The sequence below is a fragment of the Paralichthys olivaceus genome, chromosome 5 (genome assembly GCF_024713975.1).
Source record: "Paralichthys olivaceus isolate ysfri-2021 chromosome 5, ASM2471397v2, whole genome shotgun sequence".
Classification (NCBI taxonomy): Eukaryota; Metazoa; Chordata; class Actinopteri; order Pleuronectiformes; family Paralichthyidae; genus Paralichthys; species Paralichthys olivaceus.
The window spans coordinates 3,151,668-3,168,946 of NC_091097.1; the positions used below are offsets into that span (position 1 = coordinate 3,151,668).

Here is a 17,279-nt window from a genome sequence, read left to right on the forward strand (position 1 = left end):
AATTTGAACAGATTATAGATCCAATGACAGACATGAATTAATTAATTAATCAATTAAACACGTAGATTTGTTGATTCGTTATAAAGATGCAACTATTGTTGCATTTATAATTTAAAATGCCTCTTTATTAAAATATATAGTATGACTATTTAAATTTATAGACAAAGAATAGTGCATTTTCTTATTTACCAGTTTCGTACAAATCATTGTAAAATAGGACATTCAGAGTTTGGCTTGCACATTTTTTACTCTATTTCAAGACAAACAACATAAACATAAATATATAGCATAGGATCTATATTATTTGTTCTTCAAGCCTGTCTGGAATCTTAAAAAATATAACCACATCAAGATTATGACATGACAAAATGTATATTTATATTTATATTTATCATAGATTATGTTTTACGCAGTCAGTCTGATTAAAATCATGGAAGTTTGTGTTGGTCTGGGTGAAACGTGCCTCCCCTCTGAGTCGGGAATGAGACGCACCGACATGGAGACGAATACATTTAGAAAGCAGACGGTGTTCCTTTCCTTTCTCCCATGTTGTTGATGGAGTAAACACACGCGCACAATGGAACGATGTCGCGCTGCGTGCGTGCGCTCTCTCCCCTCTCCCGCGCCTGCGTGGCTCGAGCCTGTCTGCTGACCTCGCGGTGACTTCTCCTCGTGCATTATTCATGAAGCGTGGCCGCGCGGTTCACCCCAATCAGTATGCACGAGACGATATCGCTCCGCAAATGCCGATTTTAACGCAGAGAGGAGAGAGTCCACAGAGAGAGGGAGAGGGAGAGAGGAAGAGAGGGAGAGAGAGTGTGTGTGTGTATGTGTGTGTGGTTGTAGGGGTCGAGTACAGGCTTTCTGTGTTATGGCTTCACAATGTCCCTGTGAATAGATCCACTCCACTGACTTCACACAGTCATTGTGCCAAACTTACAGAAATCACCTGATCAAACTGTTGCTCACTTCCCCCCCCCCCCACTCTTTTTCTGTGTCTTTCGGTTTCAGCTGTCTCGTGCCCTTCCAACAAACCCACTAAACACACCAAAACACACCCCACACACTCCCACACAAAGCCGCCGTGTCCCTCACACACTAACACAGGCGCACACCTTTGCAATGGAAAGAACAGGGCCCGTCGCGTTAGTTACTCACCCCACTCATCATCACCAGCACAGAGACTGTGAAGCCAAACTCAGCGCCTCCTGACAGCCCGGGCAGGTTCAAAGCAGCAGCAAGCCACCACATATAATACACATTATACACATAATGCCGAGGAGAGGCGGCTCTGCCCTGTGTACATAAACGGGAAACAGATGACAATGACACACACACACACACACACACACACACACACACACACACACACACACACACACACACACACCAAATACAAAAGAACCCATACAGAGATCTGCTGCTGCGCCTTCCCATGTCACAGCCTCTCACTTTACTGTATCCCACAAGGAGAGGAACACTGTGCGTGTGTGTGTGTGTGTGTGTGTGTGTTTGTGTGTTTGTGTGTGTGTGTGTGTGTGTGTGTGTGTGTGTGTTGGGGGGGGGGGGGGTGTCATCATTAAAAGGAGGAAGTAGATGAAAAATGAAATGGGGAGTTTTCTCGCCTTCCTGTTTACTGAACTGAAACTTCCTCAAAGACCCCTGCACACACACACACACGCACACACATTTGTCTGTATGGTTGGGGATGAAATGTTATCTTGCAACGCAAATACGCATTTTCGTCACGCTAGAAAAAAGACTACACCGTACGCATACACAAAAAACATGTATCTGATGCCTCACTCAACATAAAAGACGAATTCTTTTCATTGTTGTAATTATTATTATGAATATAATAATAATAATTATTATTATTACTAGTAGTGGTAGTGGTAGTAGTAGTAGTTGTTGTAGTAGAAGTAGTCGTAGCAGTTCGTTTTAGAACGGCATCCATGACACTGTAGGATTATAATTATCACAATCATTGGAAAATTAAATCAGAAAAACCTAAGACATTATTTTAAGCTAAATTTAATCATTTGATATTAATCAAGTAAATATTTTTGTTTTGTAATTTATTATTTTAATTTTGTATAACCTCTGACTGTTGTCACGGACAACCTAAATATATTCTGATAAAAACAGGTTTTAATCGTCTTTTTACATTTTTCAGTTAAATTGGAAAAAGTTGAACGCATATGTTGGAGTGATATAAACCAGTTTCCCATGATTGCCCAGAACAAACTTTACAGAAAAAGAAGAGGGGTTTCCCTCGTGTTTTTCCTTCTCCCCCGGTGTCTGAATAATTTATGGTATCCCGAACATGGCTCCGAGTTCACATTCTTGTGAACTTTTTGAAAAATCATTGCGATGGCGGAGGGCAGCGCCTGGAATCCCCAGGATGAAAACGCATAGAAGCGGACTGCGCGGTTTCACATGTAACGTGAACATAACAAATGAGAGTTTGAGAGCAGAGAGGGAACTTCCGAAAGCAAGATCCTCTCTTATTAGCGCAGTACAGAGGATTATCTGTAGGCTTGTCACTCACCATACTTACATGTACGCTGTGTATACACATGTGCTACTGTGCGGACACTTTAGTTTAGGGCTCATACTGTATTGAAAAAAAAACGACTTGAGAAAGTTAATAAAAAGGAATATATAAAAATAAATCACATTTATTGAAAAGTAGGACAGGCACGGATTTAGTAAATACAAATAAGATTAGCATTATAGTTTAGGCTTTATAAGAGACGATGGTATATTTCTCATCAGTAGCTTTATATTTTTTTAAGGAAAAAAAAACCACTCACTGCTGCTTTCTAACGCGGATGTATTGATCCCAGACGTGTTTCCTTGGATGTTCTTCAGTGGCTCAGTCTGGGATGTGCGTTCACACTGTGATCCCAAACGTAATTTTTTATGGATGTTATCATGTTTTATTGGTGGTAGCGTTTTATTAGTGCTATATGTTTCACTGCTGTTTTTGGACTAACTTGTTTAAATGTTGCCTCGGGTTGTTCGAGGCAGATTTTTGTTGTCATCTGGCCTCATTATTAGTGCTATTACTTTAGAAAATCCCGTTAATATTTGATACCGTTCAGCCCGGTGTGCTGGAACTGGTTTCGCTAATATATATTTTTTAAATGTGTATTTGTGTGTTGAGTGTGAGCCTCAGGCTGTTAAACTGAAGGACCGCAGCACTGCGCAGTAAGGGAGTCTCTTGTGTCTTCTGCTACACAGAGGATGTCACACCGGATGTTTCCGTGCCACGTGATTTCATTACTCTTTCATAACGTGTGACTGATGTTGGTCACAATATTACATCGCTAATTCTGGGGTTTGTGTGCATCGGTGGATGTTAGTGAGTAATTGTGTATCATTTATAGCGTAACTTTTGGTTTACACTTGGCGATCAAAATGCGATGGAGCTGAGCAGATATACAGTGCGCGCGTGTGTGTAGAACAGGTCAAAGCTCTGACATGAAATAACCCGCAAGGACACTGATGCTGGGCCTTGGGAATGTTTGTGTGAGCGACGCTTTTTCACTCACACCCATCCTGCCTGGAAAATACAAGGGCGAGAGACGGACAAAGATTTTCTTGTACCCAAGGACGAACATCAGGCCCTCTCTCTCTCTCTCTCTCTCTCTCTCTCTCTCTCTCTCTCTCTCTCTCTCTCTCTCTCTCTCTCTTTCTCCCTGTATGTGTGTGTGTCCTTGTCCATTTTCGTTTTGGTAATGTTATCATTGTTGATGCCATTTTTACGCACAGCCATCTTGTGCGTAAAAATGAAAAAAAAAACCCTCAAGGATATCAAACGTTTCCTTTCCAAAAAATACAGATGCAAAAAAAGCCATTGGGGAGGAATATGCCTTCACTTCACAACAAGATTACGATGTGTTTTCTCTCTGATCCAGAAGGGGAGGGGGCATAATAGTTGGATCAGTTTCAAGCCTTTATAAAATCACTTGAAGAACAACCGATCAATTTAAATTTAAATCAGTTCATCAGCCGTTCAGTGGTTGTAAATCCAAGCACTCCAACAACATCCACATTAAAAGTTAACAAAGAAAAACCTCATGGTAGAGCCATGTATTAGTCCCGAATCTTTCTCTGGCCTATTCCTTCTACCGTTTTTTAATGCCACACACACAAACGCGCGCGCTCGTGCACAGAGATACATTGGTTCACAATCGCTGTACGAATGTGTACGTACAGTGTTTTACTGCGAACAAGCTCTTCACGAAGAAAACCACCTACAGCAGGCCCCCTATGTGCCTGCGCGCCATTACGCACAGCCATCATTACGCACACAGTAAAACACACACAAACGTGTGTGAGTGTGTTAAGGCGGGGGGTGGGGGGTGATGGGCTGCACAGATGTAAAACATCTCCCTCCATCTCAGTCGCCAACACCGTCCCGCGCGGCCCGGACCGGTCACAACAGCAACTCTCAAATATCATAAACAAACCGGAGCTTTGCGGCATTCCGCCAGCGGGTTAATACAGCAGCACTACACAGTGAGTGAGTGACATGGTAATTGCACAGCTCTCTCTCACCCCTCCCCCTTTCATTCTCTACTTATCCCCCACTTACAGGCAGCCTTCAAACAGTACTTACTGTGCGTCCTGGCCCTTTCCATGTACCGGCTTTTCTCAGCGTCCAGAGCGGCACACACCAGAGCTTGCCGGGCTCCGCGTGTGAACCGGAGCAGGACCAGCGGCCGGTGGTAGTGGCCTGTTCACTCTCACACACACACACACTCCCTCCCTCTCCCGCTCTGTCTCTACTTTACTGACCCCTTTAGGATCCCCGCGAAGCCGTTAAACCGTCACTTGCTTTCTAGAATGTGAAATATATAGTACATTGTCAACTCCCCAAAACCATAAAACTAACTTTATGGACCCCACGTGACCAGGGGAGAGCCAGTGAGAGGTATCAGTCTGAGGCCAGGCCCGATCTTTACGGTCCAACTTGGAGATAAAAAGCCTCATCCGTTTGACATGTAAATGTCAAAGCTGCCTTCTTTTTTATAGTTTGGCCCAAAGCAGAAGGGATAGCTTTAAAAATATATCCCAGCACACATACACACACACAGAGGAGGCAGGAGACAGAGGCTGCGTCCAGATGAGGCTCGGAGCAGGACCTTGCCCCCCTCAACCCCAACCAACAATCAGCTCAGAAACAGAGCCGTATGATCAGGGACCGTGCACCAGCATCAGTCGGTGAGTTTAAAAGTTCAGTTGGTTGTTTACAGTTGGAAACCGGGAGACGGTAACCTGATTAGACCGAGTGTCGCCGCCGGTTCGGGCGGAAAGGAAAGGCCGTTTAGAGTAAAGTGACCAATCTGTCCACGGCGGGTAGTTTGTTGTCTTGTCAGGCTTGGTCAGCAGAGATAAAATTGGCATGTGCGTGCGTCTGCTCTCCACTCATGTGTGTGTGCGTGTTTGTGTGGGCATGTTTAGTAATTAGTGAGCTCTGCGCTGTGATGCTGCTGTCGCCTTGGAAATGTTGCGTTCAGGGTTCAATCGAGGGCTGGACGGTTTTGAGGACAGGCCTCTAGTGTGTTTATGTGATTTTCCCCTATGAATTTCTTTAATAGAACTATAAAATGAAAATTGGTGAATGGAAGTACTGTTTAGATTTGGTAAATATTACACAAGAAAAGCATGCGTAAGGCACTGGAGTATAGTGGAAGTTGATATTTTGCGAGAATTAGAGTCAGACCCACATATGGCGCCGACCCATTATAACACTTGCACCTTTTTTCAGACGGATACACTTAGGGAGACACTGAGTTCAGAGCTTGTCAGTTCATAGCTGCTGCTATTACCTGACACCTTCACACACAGAAATATGATTCACAGTTAATTCAAAGCGGTTACTGGCGCAGGCACTTGTTTCACTTGGTTTTCGAACTAAGACGCAGCTCCAGCACGACCTGAAGGTTCCTAAAACTTTTTAGCTGTCATTCTTTCCATCCCCAGAGTCATTTGTGAGGCAGTTAGGCACATAAGCAACTGTCTACATTTCATGACGAGTATGAGGAACTTTATTTGTTTTCTTTCTTTCTTTTTCTCCTAGTTATTGTTTGTTTTACTCCAAGTTACAAACAAATACAAAAAGCTTATTGGCAGAAAGCTCACAGGCCTTACAGGACGGTAGCCATTTCCCTTACATGCGCACGCACGCATACACACACACACACACACACACACACACACACACACGTACACACTCACACGCACACACACATCCTCTCACACACAGCGAGTACAAATAGTGAACTGCATGGGTACATTTAAAAATGTCAATATCTATATACATCCTTTCTGGAACATGAATCCAATAATTACAATAATAATAATATACAGTTACATTTTTTAGAGTAATACACAACATTATGTGTGGATACGGAGATGTAGACCGAGCTGACCCTCACACCTTCCCAGCTCCCCCGCTCAGTGAAAACTGGAGCAGATCTGGATGAGAAGTCGCCGACAGAGTGGGAGGAAGGGAGCGGCCGATATATTTACTGTTGCTGGGCAGTGAATAACTTACGAATAAGAGCTCACATGCTGACTTTTCTAGAAAGCACTTTGTCAATTACAAAACACCGCACTCGACACACACAACGACATTTAGACCTTAAACAACAGGTAGGTAGTAAGGTTGTAAGGTAGGACGTATGTTAGGTAGCATATTCATCCTCGACTCCTCTCCACTGGACAACTAATTTAAAAACGACATAGACATACAGGTACACTACGATTCTTTTTGTTTCTTCTTCTTTTTTTTTTACAAGAGCAAGTACCACAGTTTTTTTTAACGTTGCCCTAAAACACCAAAGACCAACATGCCGGACAAATAAAAAGTGCTGCGCTGTTGTACAGTACTCAGGTGGTAGTAGGAAGTGTTTTTGAAATCTCGGTGTGGAATCTGTTTGTGACACACATTTCTTCATCACGTCTTTCACCTCCACTCTCCACTGGCGTCTCTTCTTTTCTTCATGGCCTTGCTACAGTTTGTTGGGAAGCCTGTGCGTCATGGCCGTAACCTTTCCAAAGACATGGACGGATGGATGTTTTTGAATGGGTTAATTTTTTCTTTACGGTTGGAAGGCGCTGCCAGCGGTGGCGAGGTTCATGCTTTTCAGTTTGTTGTCTTTCTTCCACTTCATCCTCCGGTTCTGGAACCAGATCTTGATCTGCCGCTCCGTGAGGCAGAGCGTGTGCGCGATCTCGATGCGCCGCCGCCGTGTCAGGTATCGGTTGAAGTGGAACTCCTTCTCCAGCTCCAGGGTCTGGTAGCGGGTGTACGCCGTCCGCGCCCGTTTCCCGTCGGGGCCCGTCATATCTGAGGGTTTCAAGCGGACAAGAAAAGGGGGGCAAACGTGATATAAACGGGGGGTTATTCTTTTTTTTAAAGGAATGCACACAGAGAGTGGACGCACAAACACCTTGTATCACAGCGCAATAAAATGCACCAACACAACCACAAATTACGCTCTTAAATTCGACTGCAACAACACATCTCTGACGGGGCATTATACTGCACAAAAGACGCTTTACACCTCACGACACAGACGACAGATTCCGTCCAGTTTGATCGGAATCAGCAGCAGCCATTCTTCACATTTTATTCCTTCTATTCTCACTCCACAGCCCGTGTTTTTAAAATGCTTTTATTAGTCACATTCTTGTTTTGTTTTTTAACCGGCCCTCACCAACACTAGCCTCTCTATCCCCTCACTTTTCACCCTGTCGAGCTTCCCTTCAGGATTTTATGGCCCCGTCCTCTGCCTCACCTCCCTAATAAAGTTCCCACACGTAAAAACGCTTCACTTGTCAAAGGAGCAACAGCTTCCAAAGCCTTCCTGGCCTCTCTTTCTTCTTTTCTCCCCCCTCACCACCACCACCCGGCTCTGTCTGCGCTCCTCAGCCTGTTGGGCTCTGCTGCCCTGCTCCCCTCTCCCCTGACAGATTTATGACGCTTTTGTGGAATTTTCTAAAATAAAAAAAGAGGGAGTTGAGGCAGGGAGGGGGGCAACCATGCAGCGTCTGTTGCTTCTACAGCAGCGAACAGTAGAACGAATTACACACGGATGCACGGAGAAAAACATGCTTAGAGTTTACCTAAACTGAGATGGTTGACCAGAAACTGCCCTTCTGATTGTATACTCTCAGGATTCCAAGTATGTTCAAATAAAATAAAATAGATTATTTATCTGCGTAGAAGGAATAAATGTGTCTGATATTTTCGGGCCTTTCCAAACACCTTGCTGACTAATTTTCAGCAGTCATATGAAAATATTAAATTGCCGCAGTGAAAAAAGGCATGGCGGGGTGCACACAAAAACCAAGCACCGTGGCTAATTGCGTGACTTTCAGCCATTCTTTACTCAAATCATATCAAAGCAGCAATAGCTCTACTGGATCTTCAGAGGGAAGCCTGTACAAAGAGCACCATGACTCCCCATGTAGCTTCCTCGAGAACTCAGCTGTCACCAACCCCATGTGTCCAAACATCCAGGCTACACTACCATCTATTAAGCCGGCTTTGTTAATATCATCGCCCATGGAACAGTCTATGACACGGAGCTGTAAACACGAGAGCAACATGTACCATGGTTAATGTGCAGCTTTCTCATCCAGGGGAATATCTGTGGAGTCTGAGCCTCGCTACCCGTCGTGCTGCCGCAGGCTGGTCCCGCCGCGCCGCCCTCCTGCTTCTGCACGGGATGCGGGTGACCGGTCCTGGAGGACTGGTTCCTGCCGTGGCCAGTGTCCCGGCTGTGGTGCAACTCGTCGATATCTTGCGATGCGTCGTCCAGCTCCGTAAAGCGCTGCGCCGTGCCGCCGCCGCCGCCTCCGCCGCCGCCACCGGAGGAGTTGGAGGACAGGTTTGGAGAGCTGAGATTACCGCTTCCTGGTTGCTCCGAGCGCGGAGACGAACTCTGGGCGCAAAGCTTGGTGTCTCCGCCGGCGGTTGACAGAAGAGAGTCTGCCACGGAGGCAAGGGAGCAGCTGGAGGGCTGTTGGAAACTCCTCTCCGGGGTCGGGGAGCCATAGCCCCGGGAGTCCCCGACGACAGAGCCGCCCCCGAAGTGTCCTCCGGTATTGGCGGCGTTGCTGCTCCCCCCTCCCCGGCTGGTGACGGTCAGGTCCATGCCATTGTAGCTGTAGCCATAAGAGCCCGTCGCATGGTGCATGGTGGCGGAGGAAGAGTCCCTGTACGTCCCGCCGTTCATTGCGCCGCTGCTGGCTCCATAATTTAGCAGTTGATAGTCGGGGCCATTTGGGTAGCGCCCCGAGAACGAGTTTACAAAGTAAGAGCTCATTTAGGTTGTTTTAGAGAGTTGCAGTCTTACTGTTAAGTACCACGGGGCGCTTGATTTGTTAGATTTCTCTTGGTCGTTATAACGCGGGTACTTTCAACGATTTATGATGTATTAGTGAATTATGGCGTTGCACTGTACTTCGTTTTTAGCTTTGTATGCGCCGTCCAAATATGGGGGTGGGGTGGTGTGTGTGTGTGTGTGCGTTCGATGGAGGGGTGTGTGTGTGTGTGATGGGGGAGGTGAGGGGTGAGGTGAGGGAGGAGAGAGAAGGAGGAGGTGCGGTCACGTGCTTTTGTTGACCAGTCGTAAATTCTCGCCGATGACTTTGGAGAGGTAATTCATGCTCTGAGGTTTCTAATGATGGAGGGGAGGGCGGGGGGAGCGAGCTCTCTCACCCTTACTCTCTCTCTCTCTCTCTCTCTCTCTCTCTCTCTCTCTCTGCTGGAGGTGCCGGGGGTGAGCTCAGAGCGCCACCTACTGCAGTCATAATTTATTGCAGCGATTAAAGAGACAGAAATGGAGAAAGTAGACCAGGTCTGAACTCTCCTGAGTGTCCCTTCATGTGGCCGCATGTGTCGTTTCTTTCCAGTCTGTTCAAAGACCTTTGCTCAGGCTGGAGAAGAAGAGGAAGTGATCCATCAAATAATCAGTTAATAAAGGAATATTTAACAGTGATACAAGACGGAAATGCCACTTTCTACAACACCATCAACAAAAACGATGCCCGAGACGTCACAAACATATCACTGCATCATTCTGTGACATCATAAAGCTACAGAGATTCAGTCCCCCCCCCCCCCCCCCCCCCCCAAATCTTGACAGAGCAAAATGACCCCCATTAAATGTATCCACCGCATCAACAAAATCAACGCAGTAACTTTGTTTAACCAGTTAGTTTTTTTTACAGTGTAACAGTCTTATTACCAGGCTCCTCCACTGCCATAGTCTATTAGAATATTTTAATTAACTTTTAATCACCAGTATCTTCACAACAAACTTTTACAATGACCGAAACCTAATCTTCAGTGTGACCAAACTTAAAACTCTTTAGGCCTTCAACTGTGCATCTTTCTTTCTTTGTCTTATTCTTTCTCATCCACTCCGTCTCTCTCAGCTTCCCTTCATTCCAGCTGCAGAGGAATGGTACACCCGATCTGTGATGTCCAAAGTGGATGGAAATCTACTGATTTATGCTTTGTTGATTCCCAGGCAGGGATGCATTTCAGCCAGGGTGCCTCTGTGTGTCTGAGTGTGCGTGTGTTATTGTAGTAGGCCTCAGCGTGCACTCTGGTGTGCATATTTCATTGTAACGCTGACACACACAACACAGTACATGCACGCCGACGAGAGCATGGGACAGATGAGGAATTCCAGATTTTCAGTGTGTGAAATGATACAAATGAATGCACTCAGCAGGGATGTATATGTGTGTGTGTGAATTGCAGGCCACATTTCATATTACTCAGCTTCTGGCGCATGTAGCATCAGCAAGAGGAACCAGCAATTGGAATGGAAATCATCTTGAATATTTCAAAATGACCTGGCAGAGAAAAAAAGAAAAGTGCTGCAAGAGGCAGAAACTCAGGGCCTAAAATCCACAAAACAGATTTTTAGCCACAAGAGTTTAGATATCAGCACTAAATCAGCCAGCAGTTGGCCTGAGAGCAGGCTGCAGAGGCCTTCAGAAATACAGAACCCAAAGTGTGCCAGGAATGCAGGGACAGGCCGGAGGAGGCACTGACCCAGTTGGCACACACTTCTCAACACACTCCCCTCATTATATATAGATTTCAATCATCCCACTAAATATTTGTGCCATAAAACAACTGGACTGACCATTTTGATCCAAACAACTTCCCCAGTATCTGATAAGAGAAATCAGGGGCTCTGATTTATTTTGCTTCTTAACTTACATAATTATGTTTTTACTTAAAATGCACTACATCCTTTTTGTGAACCACTTTTTTGTTCCGTCGTTATAATGTTCTGTTGGCTCCTCGGTTTGCTCGTCGGCTCTGACGATGGTCAGTACTCAGGGTTTGAATCCCTGTTAGCCTCTTGCTCACACGGCTTGTGGATAAAATCATAGACTTCATGGCAGATTTTTTTCTTACACTCAGCGCACAAATGTGATCCTGATTCATTATAATCTGTATCCTAATGTCCAGCTGTGCACAGATGTTAAAATGCTTCAGATTTTCATACTTCAGCTGCAGTTAAATTGTTACAGATTTTCTTTTTTTCCCGCCTTATGGTCAAATGAAACGGTTTTAAAGTAAAACAAAGCAGCTTTTCAAAATCCTCAAAACTGTTTCAAACATAATTAATGTCTAAGACAAAATTGAGAACCATTATACGCTTCATCCAAAGTACGAAAAGCAGTTTTTGTGCGTCGGTCAGTAAAGTGAGCCCTCTGAGTCTCAGTAAAACCATCGTGTTTAACAGAGAACATCTGCCAGCATATTCACCTTACAGCGGACATTCTCACTGTGGGAAACAAATCAGAAACCCGGGCATGGTCAGAGCCTCAGAAGAGAGACGCCTGTGCAATGAATACACAAACTTAATCAAATCTTCTGCTTGTCACAGTCTTCAAACTCTACTGCATGAGATGTAAAAAAGATCTTTTGGAGGTGACTCTGTGAGTTGCTTTCTATTATTGAACATAGTCTCACTGCTGAAACACAGCGATTATCATGGCTTACTGCACTGAAACAAACCTTACTGCCTCTCACACACAAAATGTTTTATTTTCTCATTACTTGGGCTATTTACTGACAATCGCTGCTGTATATTACATTGGCACCATGTTCTACATCTGAACAGGCTTTTATTGGCTAACTTCACATGTCCAGCTCAATATAGTCAGCAGGCTGAGTGGAGTGAAAGTGAATTTCTCCACATGTTATTATGAAAAACACTAATAAAACACGCACGGCCTCTTTACCAGTACACATATATTCAAACTCAATAACATTAGAGTGACGCTTTTATGTAATTGTGTCTCTTTTGGTTGGAGCGTTCAGAAAATACGCACGGGTCACGTGAAATGGGAGCTCTAGAGTCACTCAGAGGACAAGCAGAGTTCAAAGGGTCACGAGGACATTGTCCACTTTGTCTGGGTGAAGTGTGTGCGTGTGTGTGTGTGTGCGTGTATGTGTGTCTGGCCGGCTCGAGGACAGATCAACTTTCTCTCTCCCTCTGCTCTGGTCATCAATTAGTTGAGTCCGGCGGCGGCGGCTCGCGCGCCCTGTCACTTCGCCACCGGACCGCCGCTCGCTCGCGCGCTTTACGTGCCCCCCCATCGGCCTCGACTTCGCCTCGCGCGCCGTAAATATGTGCGCGGCCGTTTTACGCACAAGAGCAAAGAATCTGAAAGGTTTACGAGTCTCGGGCGCGCATGTCAGTGAGTAAGCCATTAAATCATAAAACACTTTGCTCTTGATCCAGACCTCAAATGTTTAATGTTCGGATAAATGAACAAATTATTTACCAGCAAGAAAAAAAAAAAATCACAGAAAGATACTTTCTTTACATTTTATTGAGCATTTCTCATAGGTAGTATATACGCAATTACTTGACAAAGACACTAACATAAACAAACAATGTAAAAATCCATAAAATATACACTTTCCTGAACGTTTTAGGTAGTTTGGCGAATAACATCAGTAGGTTAAATCCCCCCCACACCCTTCTCCACCCACCCATTATAGCGCAAATACTGGAAAAAGTAAAACAGCTGGAAAGGTTAAATTACCCCCACCCAAAAAATTACATCAATCTCAACGTACACGGTGGGTTCTCCATTGCTTATTTCTATACAGTTTAAATATGAACACCGTATGACAAACACACACTCCTCAGGTGACCCGTGCTGTGTGTATGGGCTTGTTTGAAGGTATATTACACACACGACACGTTTACAAAATAAGATCGTTTGGTTTTTGGGGGGAGGGGGGTGTCCTAAAGCTTCACAGCAAGTGCCTGACAGATAGGAAGTACATTTGACATCAAATAAAATAAAAACTAAGTAGAATAAGAAGTTAGGTGGTTTTCTTGGAATGCAACAAGGATTTTTTGTGTCTCCGAGCAGCTCGTCCCCGTTAGGTTGCATGTTACTTTGTTGTATTTTTTAAAAACACAATGCCACACATCACCCTCTTTCTCTTTTTTCACGTTGCTCTTTCTCCTTTTTCTTGCTTTCTTCTCTTTCCACAGTCTGGCGGTTCCTTCTCCCTCCAAATTATTTCCCAGTTTTAGACAGAGAGGCAGACCCAGTCCAAAGAAGCAGCTGGATGAAATTGTTAAGTGACTGGCGACATTAGAGGGACTTCTATTCTCCCTCGTTCTTCCCTCATCCCTCCTCAGGTAAAAAAAAAAGAGAATGTTATATATACTTTTTTTAACCCCAGAGTTTTCACACCAGACACGTCTGGACGAACTTGGAGATGGGGAGGACTGAACAGGCATGTCTTCGCATCCATCCTCCTCTTCCTCTTCTTTTATGTTTCTCACATCAGTTTATTTCTTTTATGTTTCCCTTCTTTTAGTCCGTCCGTTTCTCCTCTTCCTCGGCACCGTTCACTGTGGACGAGGAGGACGATGAGGAGGAAGAGGAAGAGTTGATCAGCTTGTTCTCCTTCTTCCACTTCATCCTTCGGTTCTGGAACCAGATCTTGATCTGCCGCTCAGTCAAGCAAAGCGCGTGCGCAATCTCGATGCGCCGCCGCCGCGTCAGGTACCGGTTGTAGTGGAACTCCTTCTCCAGCTCCAGGGTCTGATAGCGGGTGTACGTCTGCCGGCCGCGCCTGCCGGGGCTACCGAAGGTCCCTGAGAGAGAAGGAGGGAGGAGAAGGTTACACTTTAACTAGGACCAGACTAACACAGGCTGTACCTGGTGACACACAGCGGAGCACTGCGTCACCTTCAGAGCGGCCTATTCTATTCTATTCGGGCTGTTCATCGTTATTTGTTCTTCCAAGTTGAGGATAAAAAACCTTGAAAATTATTCCAACCTCAAATACTTTCGGTACAGTGTAATATTCAGATAATTCAAATTGTGTATCTGCGTTTTGTTGCGTTGAGCTACTTCAGAAATATATGAAAATAATTAAAACAAATAAATATATATGCTTTTAACATCAGACGTGAGAATGCTTTATTTTTAATACAGTTTATATGCAGTGCAGAATATAGAGTGCGAAATATCTGTGAGCCTGCTGTATAATTATTATTTTTTAATATCAGGGAAGTAAGAAACGCCTTGTTCCTAATATACTGACACTAATAACAATACAAATAATAAACGGATTAGTTAGCACAATGATGACGGTAATATTTCAGAGGGTATTCCCCCGGTGAGGATCAGTTTCCAGGGCTTTAGTCTCTCTCATCCTCACCAACACCGGCCTCTCTCCCGGTGGGAAACAAATCGGCGTGTTGTCATTTCAGCAGCTTCAGTTTCTGTATCGATTTAAGAGCAGATCCACGTGTGTGAACGCGCACGGGGCTCAGGGGCAAGCATCTAAATACCCATAAATACAAAAAAGTGAGGCAAAGCGGATTACGTCCGGGCACTCAGGGTTTCTTCTGCCACTCTGTTCTCTCTCCAGCTGCCATTTACGTCCTCGACTGTCATTTATAGTCTGGCGCTGCGTTTGATTCCCCGTGTCTCTCTCTGCCTGTTTTCACCTCATCCGTCATAACTCGCAGTGTCCTGCAGGGATTCGTACAACAGCAGCCCTCTATTATCCGACATTAGGCTGCGACATCTCAACAGGCCGTTTTCTCTCTTAAACAAAGACAATCAGCTGCTCAGTGCTGCAGCTCGCAACTGTCTTTTTCTACTTCGTTCTGCTCACAGCAGAATAAAACAGGGCCAACTTGCGCTTATTTCTGGAGACATATAAATCAAATCGCCCCCCCCCCCCCCTCCACCGTTTCTCATAAACTATGCCTGCGCGTCTCACTTTCCCTCGGAACTTGGCAGGTCTGATTGTAATAATATCTAATCTGTTGGGTTATGAATAAACAGTGTCCACGGTGCGAGGTTAACATGTGAGATAAGAGAAGAAGAAAGGAGCTGTCACAGCTTTCTACACGTTTCAACAGTTTGGAGAAGCAAAAGAAAATGTTCTCTCTTTCAGTGTCAGGTGCTGAGAGATTATTTTATTTTCCTGAACTGGACTGGGAACCTGGAAGAATATTAATATTTCATTTAAAAAAAACCAAGAAGGTATTTAAAGAGAAATATGAGAGGAGACTTCATGCATGAAGTTCCTTCTATCTGTCCTCTTTATCTGTTCCTTGTTTTCACCCACAACACTGTCTCTCTCTCTCTCTGACAGGCTCCCTCTTCTCCTCACTCTCTCAGCCCTGCATCGGTCAGCAGGTCACATACAGTAACAGGAGCTTACAACCCAAACAAACCCGCTTTTATGACGGATAATAAAATAGCGAGCACATGACTGACTGACAGGCCAACAAACGGGGATCATAAAGCAGCTACTGGGAGAGGAGGAGGAGGAGGAAGCAGGGAGCAGAGGGGCTGACAGCGGAAACAAACGTCAGTTTTATGACGGGGATCATAAAATATGCAAGAAAGAGCAGAAGAGGAGGAAGAAGGAGACACTCACCGTTGCACGCGTTCATCCGCTGCATCCACGGATAAATAGGGGCTGACGCCGCATGCTTGTCGTCCATCGTTTCACCGAACAGCCCCTTCCCACTCAGCCCCGCGCACTCCGCTTTACGGTGCATTCCGTCCTGGCTCAGCGCGAGCTGGTGCTCCTCCAGGCTGCACGGGTGCTCCTTGTCCCGGTAGAAGCTCGTGGCCGCCGCCGCAGCCGCCGCCGCAGCAGCCGTGGCGTAGTCGCAGCCTCCGCTCGCACCCCCTACACCGACCCCCACCGCTGCCGCCGCCCGGTGCCCGCCATACACTCCGCTGGCCGCCTGCTGGTAGTAGCTGGACGCCGGGTACCCTTTCTCCTGGTGCACGCCGCCGCCGCTCGCGCCGTAAGCCACCGCCGCGGCTGCGGTGACGGCCGCGGCGCCCGGGTAGTGTCTGAGCGGGTGGTCCGCGGCGTATCCCGACGAATAAAGCGGGATCTGACCCAGGAACGACTCCGCCGATTGTGCGCCTCCACCCGTCCCCGGTAGCGTCACCGGGAAAGAGGAGTTGACAAAATAGGAGCTCATCGGGAGAAAGTGCAGGAGACGAGAGAGAAAAGGAGAAAAAGAGGAGAAGAGGAGAAGAAGAGGAGACGAAGAGGAGAGGGGAAGACGGGAGGCAACGAAACAAACACAACAACAACGTTGACGCGCTGAAGGAGCAGAAGAAGGAGGAGTAGGCTAACGGCTAACAGCTAACGGTTCTCCCTCCCTTCCTCCTGCCTCTGCCTTCCCCTGCCTGCACTTTATGATTTGTTGTGTTTTATAGCCGACAGTCCGACGGGCTGCTGCTATCACTTAGTTTATCACAGATCGGGAGGAGGGGGTGAGGAGGCTGAGGGTGAGACGACAGGGGGTGGGTGAGGTGGGGGTGTATCTGGGTGGCTGAGTGCCAGTGTGGGACAGAGCGAGAGAGAGAGAGAGAGAGAGAGAGAGAGAGAGAGAGAGAGAGAGAGAGAGAGTGTGTGTGTGAGTGTGTGTGTGTGTGTGCGTGCAGAGGACGGGATGGGGTGACGAGGGATGTTACGGGGGGAGGTAGAGAACAGCTGACCTCACACTGACCAATAGGGAGCTTCTGTGTCTGGCATTCGTTCGCCCCTTTTCCTTTCGCTGGAGAGAGGAAGTGTGTGTGTGTGTGTGTGTGTGCGTGTGTGTGTGTGTGTGTGTGTGTGGTTCTACTGCGACCCCCCCCTCCCTCCCTTCCACCTCCACCTCCACCACCACCTTCCTATTTCCCTCCTTCAGTCTCCTGCTCCCGTTCTC

The 17,279-nt window shown here is 46.1% G+C and overlaps 3 protein-coding genes across 9 annotated transcripts in view; all 3 read right to left on the reverse strand.

Moving 5' to 3' along the window:
• hoxb3a (homeobox B3a) overlaps positions 1 to 17,279 on the reverse strand; it is a 99,548-nt gene that overhangs the window by 58,316 nt on the left and 23,953 nt on the right. For 3 of the 7 annotated variants that reach the window (XM_069525686.1, XM_069525687.1, XM_069525678.1), the window contains exon 1: positions 4,628 to 5,210. The exons of 3 other annotated variants lie outside the window; for them this stretch is intronic. The gene's annotated coding sequence lies outside the window, so the exon portion shown is untranslated. Of the gene's footprint in view, positions 1 to 1,158; positions 1,326 to 4,627; positions 5,211 to 17,279 lie in introns of those variants that run through there. One more of the 7 variants, XM_069525681.1, reaches the window with a different exon arrangement.
• hoxb5a (homeobox B5a) lies at positions 6,037 to 9,698 on the reverse strand. The gene is made up of 2 exons (XM_020112355.2): positions 8,633 to 9,698; positions 6,037 to 7,363 (listed from the first exon to the last, which is right to left on the reverse strand). Exons 1-2 carry the CDS (start codon positions 9,345 to 9,347, stop codon positions 7,116 to 7,118), a joined length of 963 nt encoding a protein of 320 aa, XP_019967914.1. The 5' UTR covers positions 9,348 to 9,698; the 3' UTR covers positions 6,037 to 7,115.
• On the reverse strand, positions 12,871 to 16,770 carry hoxb6a (homeobox B6a). The gene is made up of 2 exons (XM_069525689.1): positions 15,983 to 16,770; positions 12,871 to 14,177 (listed from the first exon to the last, which is right to left on the reverse strand). Exons 1-2 carry the CDS (start codon positions 16,542 to 16,544, stop codon positions 13,894 to 13,896), a joined length of 846 nt encoding a protein of 281 aa, XP_069381790.1. The 5' UTR covers positions 16,545 to 16,770; the 3' UTR covers positions 12,871 to 13,893.